General features: G+C 57.5%; 1 protein-coding gene and 1 long non-coding RNA gene across 12 annotated transcripts; one reads left to right on the forward strand and one right to left on the reverse strand.

Annotated features, from left to right (window-relative positions):
• The first annotated feature begins 790 nt into the window (after window positions 1-790).
• Window positions 791-12,796, forward strand: PCGF2 (polycomb group ring finger 2). Of its 10 annotated transcripts, none has more exons than XM_038547476.1 (11): window positions 1,123-1,287; window positions 6,727-6,853; window positions 7,377-7,528; window positions 8,115-8,211; window positions 8,523-8,578; window positions 8,662-8,712; window positions 8,917-9,025; window positions 9,210-9,264; window positions 9,354-9,452; window positions 10,482-10,562; window positions 11,108-12,796. In XM_038547476.1, the coding sequence occupies exons 2-11, from the start codon at window positions 6,798-6,800 to the stop codon at window positions 11,483-11,485; spliced, it is 1,134 nt and encodes a 377-aa protein (XP_038403404.1). In that variant the 5' UTR covers window positions 1,123-1,287; window positions 6,727-6,797; the 3' UTR covers window positions 11,486-12,796. The 10 variants fall into 10 exon arrangements, with proteins under 10 accessions (XP_038403409.1, XP_038403404.1, XP_038403406.1 ...); XM_038547483.1 differs by lacking the exon at window positions 1,123-1,287 and having other exon boundaries at window positions 11,108-11,216; window positions 11,367-12,796; XM_038547484.1 differs by lacking the exon at window positions 1,123-1,287 and having other exon boundaries at window positions 11,108-11,216; window positions 11,437-12,796.
• Window positions 5,839-9,025, reverse strand: LOC119873279. Of its 2 annotated transcripts, XR_005364433.1 has the most exons (3): window positions 8,831-9,025; window positions 6,742-8,280; window positions 5,839-6,240 (listed from the first exon to the last, which is right to left on the reverse strand). It is a non-coding gene; the product is annotated as an uncharacterized LOC119873279 (long non-coding RNA). The 2 variants fall into 2 exon arrangements; XR_005364432.1 differs by having other exon boundaries at window positions 6,742-9,009.
• Window positions 12,797-12,977: the final 181 nt, after the last annotated feature.

Genomic DNA, 12,977 nt, shown 5'->3' on the forward strand with positions numbered 1-12,977 from the left:
GTGTCCCGGACCCGGAGCCCGAGTCCCCGTCTTCAGCTTGTCTCCCGGCCCAAGTTGTATTCCATTCTTATCCGCGCGAGCACGCGGGGGACACCAGCCTCCACTCCGGCAGACCGACCCCCACCCCCAGCCTTCCCCCGCTGGCCTTTCCCCCGAGGCGCCCCAGCTGGGTCCCGGGGGGACTGCCTTTTAGAGCCGGTGATCCGGCCGCCGAGAGGGGCCGGGGGAGGGGGGGGGGTGGCGAGGACACGCTCTCTCCCACGGTTGCAGTTATTAATTTTAAGGGAGTGTCACTAGGAGTGAATGAATATACCCTGGACGGGTGGCCGGAGGCGTCGCGTCCGCTGCGCCAGCCCAGCGCCCATCGGCCCGGGCCGAGGCGGGCAGGACTGCAGAACGAGCCTCATTTCAGCCTAGTCTTCATTTTCCAGGCGCCCCAGCTTAGGGGCGGGGATCGCAGGGTCAGGGGGTGGGGGGCACACACACACACATTTTGGGGAGAGGCAGGAAGGGTTAACGGAGGTTAACAGAGAAGGTTAACAGAGAAGAGGATGCACCTTCCAGGCTCACGGGCAGTTTGGGAAGAGTGAGGTCGCGTCCCAGTTTAGGGGGCCCCGCACCCGGTGTGGGGGCAGCCGCGTTAGCCTCTCCCCCTCCTCCTCTTCCCCTCTCCGCAAACACCCTAAAGGAATGAGGTCACGTGGGTGAGTAGTGGGCGGGACCTACTCTTGTCTGGAGGAAAAAAGCCATTTTGTACCCCCCCAGCCCCAGTCCCTCCCCTCCCCCCTTCGTCCCCTCCCCTCCCCTCTCTCCCTCCCACCCCAAGCCGCTTTCACAAACTCCTTTCTTACCGTAGGTTTCTCCCCTCCCGCCGCCGGAGCGAGCGACCCGGCTGCGGCCCCCCTCCCCTCCCTTCCCTCCCTCCCTCCCATCCCCCCTTCCCCGAGACCCACCGGACCCCGAGCCCAGGTAAGTGGAGGCGGACTCCCTGTGCTTCCCTCCTCCCACCCCGCCACCGGAACGGGGCCGGGGGGCCGGTCCATCCCTCTTTACACACCCCTGTGGGAGGGGGAGACTCTGAGCCGGGCCTGCTCCTCGCGTCCCCGCCCCACCCCGCCAGCCCCTATCCTGGCTCGCCCCGTCCGCCTTTCTTTCTCCCTTTTCTCTCCCCTTTTCCCTTTCCTCCCTTCCAAGATGGCCGAAGCGGATTCCCCCTTGTAGCGATTTGGCGTCTCCCTCGACCACCACCTCTTTGTGCCGCAGCCCCCTCGCAGACCTGCTCCCAAGGTAGCGAGGGGGAGGGTCCGAGGCCGCCGCGGGGGCTGCGGGCTCCGCGCCGCGCCGGGTCTCTGCCCCCCCGGCCGGCCCCGCGAGCCGGGCGGCCCCTGGCCCTGCCCTACCGCCCCCTCGGGTTTGGGGAGGGGGCGCGCTCCGCTCCTTCCGTGGGCACCGGGGCGTCGTAGACGCGCCAGGACTTGAGGCCGGGGGCCGGGCGACAGGGCTTTTCGATCGCCGCGGGGCCGGGGGAGGGCGCTCCTCCTCGCCCGGGGTCTCCGGCCTTCCGGGCACCCCCCCAGCGGGTCCCTTTCCCCCCCTGGCCCGGGACTGGGCGCCCCGCCCCCTCCCCGAGCCACCCCGGCGGAGCCTCTTTCCCCGGAACACCCCTCCTTGGGCCCCGCCGAAAGTTTGACTCTAGGGAAGGTAGGAGCGGCCGCCGGGTAACTGGGGTCCCCGATCCTCTGACCCGGGCTCGGGGGGAAGCCCCGGAGGAGTGAGCAGGATGGAGATGGGGGGAGAGTTATCGCGATATTTCTCGTCGCCGGCGGAGGCGGGAGGGGTCTGCCCGGCGGGCCCCCTCCTCCCTGGAGCCCCGGGCCGCCCCCTCCCTGCCCCGGCCTCGGATGGGGTGGGACCTCTGGCCCGCGGACGCCACTGCCCCTCCTGCCTCCACGGTGGGCCCCGGCTTGCCTCTCCCCCTCCCCCACTGCCCCCATCTGCCCAGAATTGCTCCGGATGGCTTGAGGTGGGGAAGGAAGAGGCCTGGGGGTGGTGCCTTTGCCTGTAAATATTGTGGAAGTGTTACCCCGCGCGTCTCCCCGGTCTTTGTCTCTTGGAGAAATCCCTCTCCCCATACATAGATCTATGCCTCAGTCTCTCCTGGGCTCCCCGTCGCTCCCGGGGAGGCAGAGGGTTTGTCTCCGGGTTGTCTCCCGCTATTCTGATGCCTCCTTCCCTGGACCTCTTGCAGTTTGTATATGTTCCTGAAACTCTAATTTCTCTTCCTCCCGTCTTCACTCTGTTCCGAGGTGTTCCTGCTTGGAGCATAAAGCCAGCTCTGTTGCAGCTTTTGGGCTAGGAGGTTTTCCCTGGGGTTCCCTGGTTTGGAGTTGGGGATTGAGGTCTTAGAGCTGTCTTTGGAGGAATGAGGCCAGAAACAGACCCCAGGTGAGGCCTGGACCCAGGATGCGGACCCTGTGTAGTTTGAGGGGGGTTCAAGTGGAAGTCTTTGGGGGTGGGCAGCAAGGTGGGGGGTGCTCTCTACTGCCCCTGGCCTTGCTGGAGAGATCTTGGTTGATGGAGCTGTTGCCATGGGAATGGAGAGAGCCTGAACAGGAAGAGGCTGCATCTTTGTGCAGGTCAGATGCCCACCCTACCTCCTGCAGCCTCTGGCCTCCAGAGTGGAGGTTGGGAGCTGCACTGCCTTTGTTGCTGGAAGACTTATGTTATAATTTACCCTGGGTGGACCAGGGATGCATAAATGGTTAGTGGGTATTTGCAGCTCTGGTTTCAGGCAGGCATGTTAGACTGTGTGCTTCTGGGGTGGGTGGGGGTAGCTTGTGCATCTGGCAAGTGTGGGCCTGGGCTCTGGTCTGGCTGTGTGTGTGATGGGGTGTGTCTGGCCTGGGATGTGTGTGTGTGTGTGTAGTGTCTGGCCTTGTGTGAGAGAAATGGAGGGGGTGTGTCTGGCTTTGTGTGCATATGTGTGTATTCGGCAGTGTGTAGCTCTGCGTGCATATTTTGGGGTTTTGTCTTTGTTTGGTCTTAGGAAGCTGTGAGGGGCAATAAGCCCAGTTTCAGGAGATGAGAGGATGTCTCGATGCTGCTGGCAGGAGAAGCAGGTTCCAGGTCCAAGGATCAGGGAACACTGAGAGGTTGACGTTGTCCCAGGGCAGGCCCCAGTACTCCCCCTCCACACACAAATACACGCAGAGCTTGTTCAGTTGGACCCATGACACCTCGAAGAGAAGCGGATCCAGTAGGTTCTGGCTCACTGTACTTCCGTGGAGCCTCAGTTTTCCTACCTGTTCCATGGAAGTGGGATGAGGTGATTCTTCCCTGCCCCTCTTCCTGCTTCAAAGTGAGAATGTATGCTGAAGGTCATGTTTGTGCCAGACTCTGACCCCTCCCAGAAGGCTCACTGAGTGGTCTTCTAGGGAACCTGGAGTCCTTCTACCTCCTACCTACCTGGATGGAGTCAGGCCAGGCTTACTGATTTCTTAAATGAATGGGGAGCCCAGCCTGTGTGCCAGTGTGTCAAGAGCACTGGAATGGGAGTCAGGCAGTTTCTAGTCCTAGGACTGCTGCCACTGTGTTAGTGGGTGATCTTAGCCACCTTTCTTCACCTGGAAAATGAAAAGATTGGACAAGATTCTTTCTCTCTTTCTTTCTTTCTTTCTTTCTTTCTTTCTTTCTTTCTTTCTTTCTTTCTTTCTTTCTTTCTGATTTTATTTATTTGAAAGAGAGCATGAGCAGGGGGAGGGGCAGAAGGGAGAGGGACAAGCAGACACTGCTGAGCAGAAAGCCCTATGCAGGGCTGAATCCCAGGACCCCTGAGGTCATGATCTGAGTCAAAGTCAGAAGCTTAATTCATGAAGTCCACTTAGGCACCCCTCTTTTTTATGATTTATTTATTTATTTATTTATTTATTCATGAGAGAGAGAGACAGAGACAGAGACAGAGACACAGGAGGAGGGAGAAGCAGGCTCCATGCCGGGAGCCCGACGCGGGACTCGATCCCGGGACTCCAGGATCGCGCCCTGGGCCAAAGGCAGGCGCTAAACCGCTGAGCCACCCAGGGATCCCCTGATTTATTTATTATTTTAGAAAGAGAGAGAGCAGGGGTGAGGGGAAGGGGTAGAGGGAAAGGAAGAATGCATCTCAATTTGACTCCAAGCTGAGCAGGGAGCCCAACGTGGAACTCTGATCTCACCACCCCAAGATCATGACCTGAGAATAAGATGTTCCACCGACTGAGCCACCCAAGTGCCCCTGGAGAAGAGGCTTATAAGATCCCTTCTACTACTTCTGTTATTGTAGGTGTTGGGATGTGACCTTGAGTGACTTTTCCCAAGACCTGATGATGCTCTAGTGGGGGAGTGAGCTAATTTCATGTGAAGGAAAGGCAGAGCAGAGAATGCTATCTCAGAGCATCTGAAGGAGCAGAGACCTCTGGGTTATCAGAGACAGGCTATCCTGCAGAGGAAAATGGAAAAAAACAAACAACAAAACCTGGCAGTGGGAGAGGCCTAAATGGCAGGGAGCTTCCAGCAAAAGACTGGCTAGAACAGAGGGGAGGTGGGTGGGGGGGCTGTAATTAGTAGGGACTTTGAGGAAGGGGAAAGACAAATGTGGCTTGAAAGGCCAGGAGGAACTGGGCTTGGGTGCTGGGTGCTCACCCGAGGTCCTTTGCTGCCACTGTAGCAGAGACCTGGATCCCCAGGGGCCAGGAACATGGGCTGCCCAGAGATCGTGTTCTTGTAAAGACAGTGGTTTGAGGATAAAAAGTGTTGAAGGAGTTGGCTGCCGCTGAGGTGGGGGGCAGTGCTCACGTCCCTATGTTGCTATCATTGGAATTGACCTGTTAAAGCCCCCAGAGCCCCACAGAAGCCACTTCCAAATGGCCCATGGCCTCTGTGGATTTTGTTTCTTTCTCCCTCAGGCTGTTTCCCATTTCCCAATGTCTTCCCTAGAGTGATGACAGCTGGAGGTCCAGCCACCATCACCCCTCTTCCCTCTCCTTCCCACAATACACCCACTAGCTGCAACGGGGGAGGAATTGGGTGTCAGGTGTGGGGCCCTGAGGCCTTGGGTTGGGAGGTGCGCCAGGGGGGAACTGGGCTCCTGTTTACAGTTGTTCTTGGCACCTGCTGGCAGGGCCCTGCAGGTAACCATGGCAATCAGGTGCAGAGCCAATCAGTGCTTCTCCCCGCCCCCAGCCCCAGAGGTAGCAGTCTGAGGCCCCTGGGGATAGGGTGGGGGGAGCAGGGAGCACAGTGAGGGGGCCTGTTCTTACACTGGAGGAGGAATATTTCATTCTGTAAGCACCACAGGGCTCCCTCTACCCCTGCGTCTAGAAAGGAGTTGGTGTGGGACGGGTAGTCATGGTCAGAATTCTCACCTATGCTAAGGGAAGTGAGAGGGTAAAGGTCATGGCCACTTGTCTAGGAACTCCCTTGTGTTGAGGCTGCAGTCTGCCGGACAGGAACTGGATGGGAATTCTTAAGAGAAAATGTCTGTTTTGAAAACACAGCCAATGTGTGAATGGGGTGACTAAGGCAGGGGGAGGCGCCTGCATGTTTGTGTGTATATACATGTGTGTGTATGTGTGTGTGAGAGAGAGAGTGTGAGAGAGACGGGGGTGCAAGATGCATCCGTGGCAACTTGGACACCCAGCATCAGCCACCATGTGTTGTTTCTCTCTGTGCGTGCACATGTAGATTCATCTGGACCCACATACACGTAGGAAGGCCGTCACACAAAGTGCCTTTGGAGGCCCAGACATCACGTACACATCCGATGGATATTACACACACACTCAGCGAGACAGGCACTGGGAGTTTGCTCTCTGGATGGTTGTAATAATATTTGGGCATCTTGCCAGGGCCAGGGTTACTATGGAAACAACCAAACAGTGGAGTAGCCAGCGAGTCTGAATCATTTTTAAGGGGGAACCCTTGTAGAGAGGGTCTGGCCCTGGGGCTGCCCTCTGAGAGACAGGCACCCCTCCTTCCCGAAGCCAGATTGCTGCTGCCCGGTTGCTGCGTGTCCACTGGCTCCCTGGGCTTGCCCGTTTCCCCTCCGTCTGCCCTGCAGACTTGCTGTCTCACCCACATGTGGCCTTTGTGCGTCTCTCCATCTCTTTCGGTCTCTGGCCAGCCTCTGTTGGCTGTTTGGGTCCTGGCCAAACTCATCCTGGGGTCTCTATAGAAACTGTTGATCCTGGCTGCGAATTTCTGGTCCTAGAAAACCCAATGTGGTGGCTTTAGAAATCTTTCTGGAAAGGAGAGGAGGGTGTGTGTTGTGAAGGCGTCTTTGGGGGTTTGGCCACCTTCCCGAGCCCCATCCCTTGGACTTTTAGCTGGAAAAGAGGAAGGAGGGAGGGGCCTTCTGTAGGTGCGGGTTTGATTTCTAGATCAAGAAGTTAAGCATCTCAGCCAATCCAGAGTTCAGCTCTGACTGACCTGTCTGGACCCTGCCAAGGCCTGGCTGTGTGCTCGGGGCTGCTGCTCAGAGAACTTTCTTGCCCCGCTTTGGCAGGCATCCCCGAGAGCCTGCGGTCTGTCACTGGACAGTCTGTGGAGATGTGCCCACATAGGGGAATTCGTGGATTTGCATGAGACGGAGGTCCTGGGATCCAGGGGGACTTGTGCAGTGTGCTGTCCACCCGGGAACGGTGGCCGCATTCCTTTGGAAGGGGTGGTAGTGTTTGTTTTTTTTTTTCCCAGGCTCTCTGCCATTACCTTCAGGGCCCAGGGCCGGGGTCAGGCTGGAGCTACATGGTCCCCACTGTGGGCATATGAGCACCAGACCCAGGGCCAGGCTGGATGCTGAGCTAGGAAGACAAGCGATGAGGTGCTCCTTCTAGTCTTAGGGTGGTCCATGCCTATGGTGTTTTCAGGGCTTCCTGGAAGAAGAAGTGTTGGGATGGAAGGAGAGGAGGATGGAGCAGAGAGACCCAGGCGGCAGTTGGGGGGTGGCTCATATCCAGGTAGAGGGAGAATCTATGTTTCCTCAGTTCCTAGCACTCACATGAGAGAATATGGGGTTGGGGAACATCAGGGACATTTTTAAAAACTATTCTCTTCCATTTTTCCTGCCTCCCTATATCCTCTGGAGAGTTGTTCTCACTTCAGACTGCTCCTGCTCTTGAGATGGAGCCTGACCTCATTGCCCAAGGTCGTAGGACTCTCCACAGCTCCCCAGTCCAGGGAACACACAGGGACCAGGAGGAGCCAGTCCCAGTCGCGTAGCCAGTCTAGCCTGGGAGGCAGAAAGCAAGGGTTTTGGGCTTGGGGCCAGATGTCGGGTGGTGAGGAGGGGACTGTGGGAAGGGCTGTCTGGTCTCTGGATGTCTGATTCCACTCTCATTTCTCAGGGTGACGCTCCCCAGGCCCCCTGTCCCCCACCCCGGCATCATGCACCGGACCACCCGGATCAAAATCACGGAGCTGAATCCTCACCTCATGTGTGCCCTCTGCGGGGGGTACTTCATTGATGCTACTACCATCGTGGAGTGCTTGCATTCCTGTGAGTTGGGTGGAGGGGCTGCCTCTCAGGGTGGGCGGTCTCTGCCTGGGTCGGAGGGGCATGGCCTTGGGAGGGCAGAGCATGAGCTCCTGCCCTGAAGAGAGCACGTGTCCACATGTCTGGTGGTGGTCCCTGGTCTCAGGAAGACTACTGGGGTGGGGAGCCTCGAGGGTTCAGCCCAGAGGTTTGTTTCAGAAGCTTTCACCTGAACCCTCATGGGTCCCCTGCACTGGCAGTCTTGGAAGATGCAGGTGCCCCTCACGTGCACTCTGGGCTTGGTGGCAAGGGGTCAGGGACCCTGGGAGGTGTCCCGACAGGCTGGCTCTTGTTCTGTACTCTGTCAGACTTGGGGCTCACCCGCTTGGGACACAACACTGGTCTGACACAAACACACCCACACTCCGTCCTCTGAGGATAGACAAGGGGCGATTGCCATCTATGCAAAATAGGACCACGTTGAGCCTCTGAGTGGGCTGAGCTGTGGGGACAAGCTGGAGAGGAGGGGATACCTGAATGTGAGCAGTGAGCGTTGGTCCTGGATTACAAAGGGGGCTCTGACTCCGCTTTCTTTCTCCACACCCCTAAGTCTGCAAAACCTGCATCGTGCGCTACCTGGAGACCAACAAGTACTGCCCCATGTGTGACGTGCAGGTCCATAAAACCAGACCGCTGCTGAGCATCAGGTGGGCCTGGCGCTGTCCCTCCTGCCACGCCGATCCTCTGGGGCTGCTGCCCTCTGTCCTCAGGCGTCCCTGCTTCCGACAGCCAAGGTGGCAGAGGGGAGAAGCACAGGGCGTCAACCCAGGGCCCTGCCCCTCCCCTTGTTCTATATCCAGCTTGTCTAGGCTGCGAAATGCCAGAGGGGTAAAGACCACACCTCCAGGGACCCTGATAGCTGGGCCCTGGATCAAGGAAGGGAGGTGGGAGTAGGGATTCCTGGCTGGGGAGAGGAGGGTGAAGTGGTCACCCACAGGACTCCGTACGTTTTTTCCAGATCTGACAAGACCCTCCAAGACATCGTCTATAAACTGGTCCCTGGGCTTTTTAAAGGTATCTGCACACCCTTTGTCTGCCCTGCTGCCCCCCACTTCCCTGCCTGGTGCTCCCATCCTCACCCTGCCTCCCTCTTCCAGATGAGATGAAACGGCGGCGGGACTTCTACGCAGCGTACCCCCTGACTGAAGGTGAGTGTGTGCACGTGTCCGTTCGTGGGAGCGTGTGGTGCTGCCGCTAGCACGTGGGCTGTCCCTCTTGCACAGACCGCCACACCACCGTCCCAGCCTAGAGGATGGCTGGACTCACCCCGATGAACGCTGAGGTCCCGGGGTCCTTGGAGGGGCTCCTTTCGCCGTCTTAGGCCACCCCCTCAGAGCTCTCTTCTTCTGCAGTCCCCAATGGCTCCAATGAGGACCGCGGCGAGGTCCTGGAGCAGGAGAAGGGGGCTCTGAGCGACAACGAGATCGTCAGCCTCTCCATCGAGTTCTACGAAGGTGTCAGGCAAGTGTGACCCACGCTGGTCTTCTGGGGTTCTAGGATGGGTCGCCCCTTTCTCCCACCCTGACCCCTCCCCCTAGGAAGAGAAAGGACCCTTGGGAGGGCCTTCTGGATGTATGCATTAGGGGATTAGGGGATGCTGCCGGTTCCAGGGTCTCCCTAGCTTCATTCTTTGTCCTTCCCCCAGGGACCGGGAGGAAAAGAAGGGTCCTCTGGAGAATGGGGATGGGGACAAGGAGAAGGTGAGTGCTAGGGGCCTGCTTAGGAGTGGGACGTGGGCTGGGAGAGAGTGCCTGGAACGGACCCCAGCCCTTGGGTGCCTCTTCCCCAGCAGACAGGGGTGCGATTCCTGCAATGCCCAGCAGCCATGACTGTCATGCATCTCGCCAAGTTTCTTCGCAACAAGATGGATGTGCCCAGCAAGTACAAGGTGAGTCCCTGGGCCTTCAGAAACTTGAGTGTCTGTGCATGTCTGACAATCTGTGCATCCCAGCCACTGTTCTGAACTGGCTGTGTGATTGAGCTCGAAGAGAAGAGTAATTGAAACCAAGATTAGGGTGGGGCAGTCATTATCTGTTGAAGCCAGTGTTCCAGGGTGCTGGGACCAAGATGACGAGTAGTGTGTGTGCATGTCTGTGCACACACATGCATGCTTGCACGTTCAGAACTGTGGCAGAGGTACAGGTGCAAAAATATAAGGTCTTGTCTGGGGCAGCTGGCTGAAGGAAGGCTGGTCTAGACTTCCAATGGCGCTCTTGGCCAGTGCTTCTCAAATGCGAATGTGTCAGTGATTCTCTAAGATCTTGATAATGCGAATGTGAATGTGTCAGTGATCTCTAAGATCTCTAAGAGTAGATTCTGATTCAGTAGATTCTGCAGTTCTAGCAAGCTCCCAGGTGCTGCCAGTACTACTAGTCTAAATACCACACTTTGGGTATCAAGGCTCTAGGACAGTGGATCCCAAACTTTGCTGCAGGTCAGAATCAAGTGGGGAGCTTTATTTAAAACTCAACTTATGTCATACCAATTAAATCAGAATCTCTGGTGAGATCCAAGCATTGGTATTTCTTTTAAAGCTCCTTGGGTCATTCCACTGCAGCCTGGGTGAGAGCCACCTTTCTATGTGAGATCTTTCTCAGCAGGGTTTTTCTTTGCCCCCATTATCTCTGCCCGAGATAAAAGGGGACCCAGACAACTGTGTGGATGGCAGCAGGCAGGGGTTGTTAACAATCTGGAGACTTTCTCCAGATCCTTTCCCATCTGGTGGTTGGGAATTCTGTTGGGTCAAGTCTGGTAGCGAAGTCAAACCCACCATGAAACCCCAGAGTATCTAAGGGAACACCTGCTAACCCCTCCTCCCCAGTGTCCCATCTACTACCCCTGGCTTAGAGCCTCATTGCCAAATGGCTGGAGCCTTGAACCTGACCAGGGTCAAAGTGTCCTCCGTGTCCTCCTCTAGGTGGAGGTTCTGTATGAGGATGAGCCACTGAAGGAATACTACACCCTCATGGATATCGCCTACATCTATCCCTGGCGGCGGGTGAGCTGGGCAGGATGGCGCAGGGCAAGGGCAGGGCCGGGAGGGGAACCCTGCAGGGTCTGGCATCGGTCTGTGGCCACAGAGACCACACAGTGACCAGTAATCACAGTTTGTGCCTTGTCCCGAGAGCTGGGTGTGTCCAGGGTGGCCTGCCACACCACACCAGCCTCCAAGCCATCCTTTGATGATGACCTGCCACACTCTGAAGTATAAAAGGATCCTTTGGCAGATGACATGCCCCAATTTGGGTCAGAAAGTAGGGTCGGGTGGCTACAGAGGAGCAAATGTTGCTCCCTGCTTTTCAACCTCCCTCTCCTCTCCAGCCTGTGGCCTTGCGTGTTCTTTTTGCCTCTCTGGGGCTTTGTGTGCTCCTGTATCTCTGGCCTTGCTTGGTCCCTCGGCTTTGCCTATCCCCTCATCTCCAAGGCCTGGACCCCTTTCTTCCGTTGGGGCACTGTGGGGTGAACGTCAGCTCGCTGCCTGACCAGCCTCTTTCCCCTGACCCCCTCCCCTTCCCTGCCTCTCTCTGCCCCCTCTCCCTGCAGAATGGGCCTCTTCCCCTCAAGTATCGGGTCCAGCCAGCCTGCAAGCGGCTCACCTTGCCTACAGCACCCACCCCCTCGGAGGGTACCAACACCAGCGGGGCATCCGAGTGTGAGTCCGTCAGCGACAAGGCTCCCAGCCCTGCCACCCTGCCAGCCACCTCCTCCTCCCTGCCCAGCCCAGCCACCCCCTGCCATGGCTCCCCCAGCTCCCATGGGCCCCCGGCCACCCACCCTACCTCCCCCACTCCCCCTGCCACAGCCGGTGGGGCCACCGCAGCTGCGAACGGGGGTACCTCGAACTGCCTGCAGACACCATCTTCCACCAGCAGGGGGCGCAAGATGACTGTCAACGGAGCTCCTGTGCCCCCCTTAACTTGAGGAAAGAGACCCTCTCTGTCCTTCTCCAGCCATGCCTCTCCATCCTCCACTTTTTCTGGGCCCCCTTTCCACCTCTGACTTTCCCCAGCTCCTCCCGCCTTAGGGGTGGGGGGCGGGTTTTATAAATAAATCTATATATATATGTACATAGGAAAAACCAAATATACATACTTATTTTCTATGGACCAACCAGATTAATTTAAATGCCACAGGAAACAAACTTTATGTGTGTGTGTATGTGTGGGGGGTGGAATGTTCATTTTTAGGGGGTCTTGTGTCATTTGCCCTGCTCTCATTTTGGGGGTGCCTGGAGGTGGGCTAGAGGGGCCACCTGAGGCTCAGTAAAGCTCTGCTCCATCCTCCTCCTGTTCCCCAAGGCAGATGGGGTGTTCAGGGAGCACTCCCAGTCCCCAGAGCTTTAGACATAACTCCAGCTGGCTGCGTGTGGGGCCTCCCCTCTCTTCCCCCTGCCCCTGTCTTGGCTGCTGTCCTGCCTCCACTGATGCCCCTACCCCCACCCCCCATTGTTGAATGTCCAGAGAATCGCTAAGACAGTGCCTTTTACAAATGCAGTTTATCCCCTGGTTCTGAGGAGCGAGTGGGTGGTAGAGATGGCATCTCCCTTACCTCCTCCTCTTGCAGTGGAAACTTTGTGCAAAGAATAGATAGTTCTGCCTCCCCCCCCCCCCCCCCCCCCGGCCCCATGTGTGTGGCCTTTGCATCATTTATCTTGTGGAGGAGAAGATTCAGGCCACGGGAGGCCTCAGCCCTTGAAATTCCACTGTGGCTTTAGCAATGTGAACCGCTTCACTGGGTCCTGCCCCTGCCCCCAGCTGGGAGCCCTGACTGGCAAGGCTAGCACTCCTGGGGGCCTGGGGTGCAGTGGAGAGGTGGAGGGGGGTTCATCTCAGACAAGCACAGACCCCAGATTGTGCCAAAGGCCATCAGCCCTGCAGTCCCCTCCCTGCCCCCAGGTGAGGCTAAGTCAGGACAGACTAAAAGCACAAGATGGAAACCTGTAAGCTCTGACCTTGGCTCCATCCTGAGAGGTCAGTGGACTGCCCCCTGAAGGGCAGACCCCAGCAGATCCCTGCACACTTGTTTTTCCTCCAATGTACATAGGATCAGCTTGGGGAGGAGGTGAGGAGGCAAGACTCCCTTGGAACCTAGGTGTTTGGGGTCAGGACCCCGCCCCCCCCCATCAGGTTTGTCTGTGTTTGCACCTTGTCTTGTGTCTGAGGTGACTGTACCCTCCTTCTGCCCTGGGACATTTGTATCTCCTGGCTTTGTAATAAATGCTGCATACTCTCCGGAACCTGTAGTTCTTTGGGGGATAGGGGACAGGGAAAGGGTGGGCGGGTCCTTTGGCCTCCTCCTTGTGTCTCTTGTCTCTGGGCTCAGCCAGCCTTGGGAGGCCCCATGTGGAATGAATGTGAACTGCCCCTTCCCTGTGGCCAGTCAGGTGCCCCACCCCAGGTTAAGATCCAGAGCG

Source organism: Canis lupus, chromosome 9 (genome assembly GCF_011100685.1).
Source record: "Canis lupus familiaris isolate Mischka breed German Shepherd chromosome 9, alternate assembly UU_Cfam_GSD_1.0, whole genome shotgun sequence".
In the NCBI taxonomy this organism is placed as follows: Eukaryota; Metazoa; Chordata; class Mammalia; order Carnivora; family Canidae; genus Canis; species Canis lupus.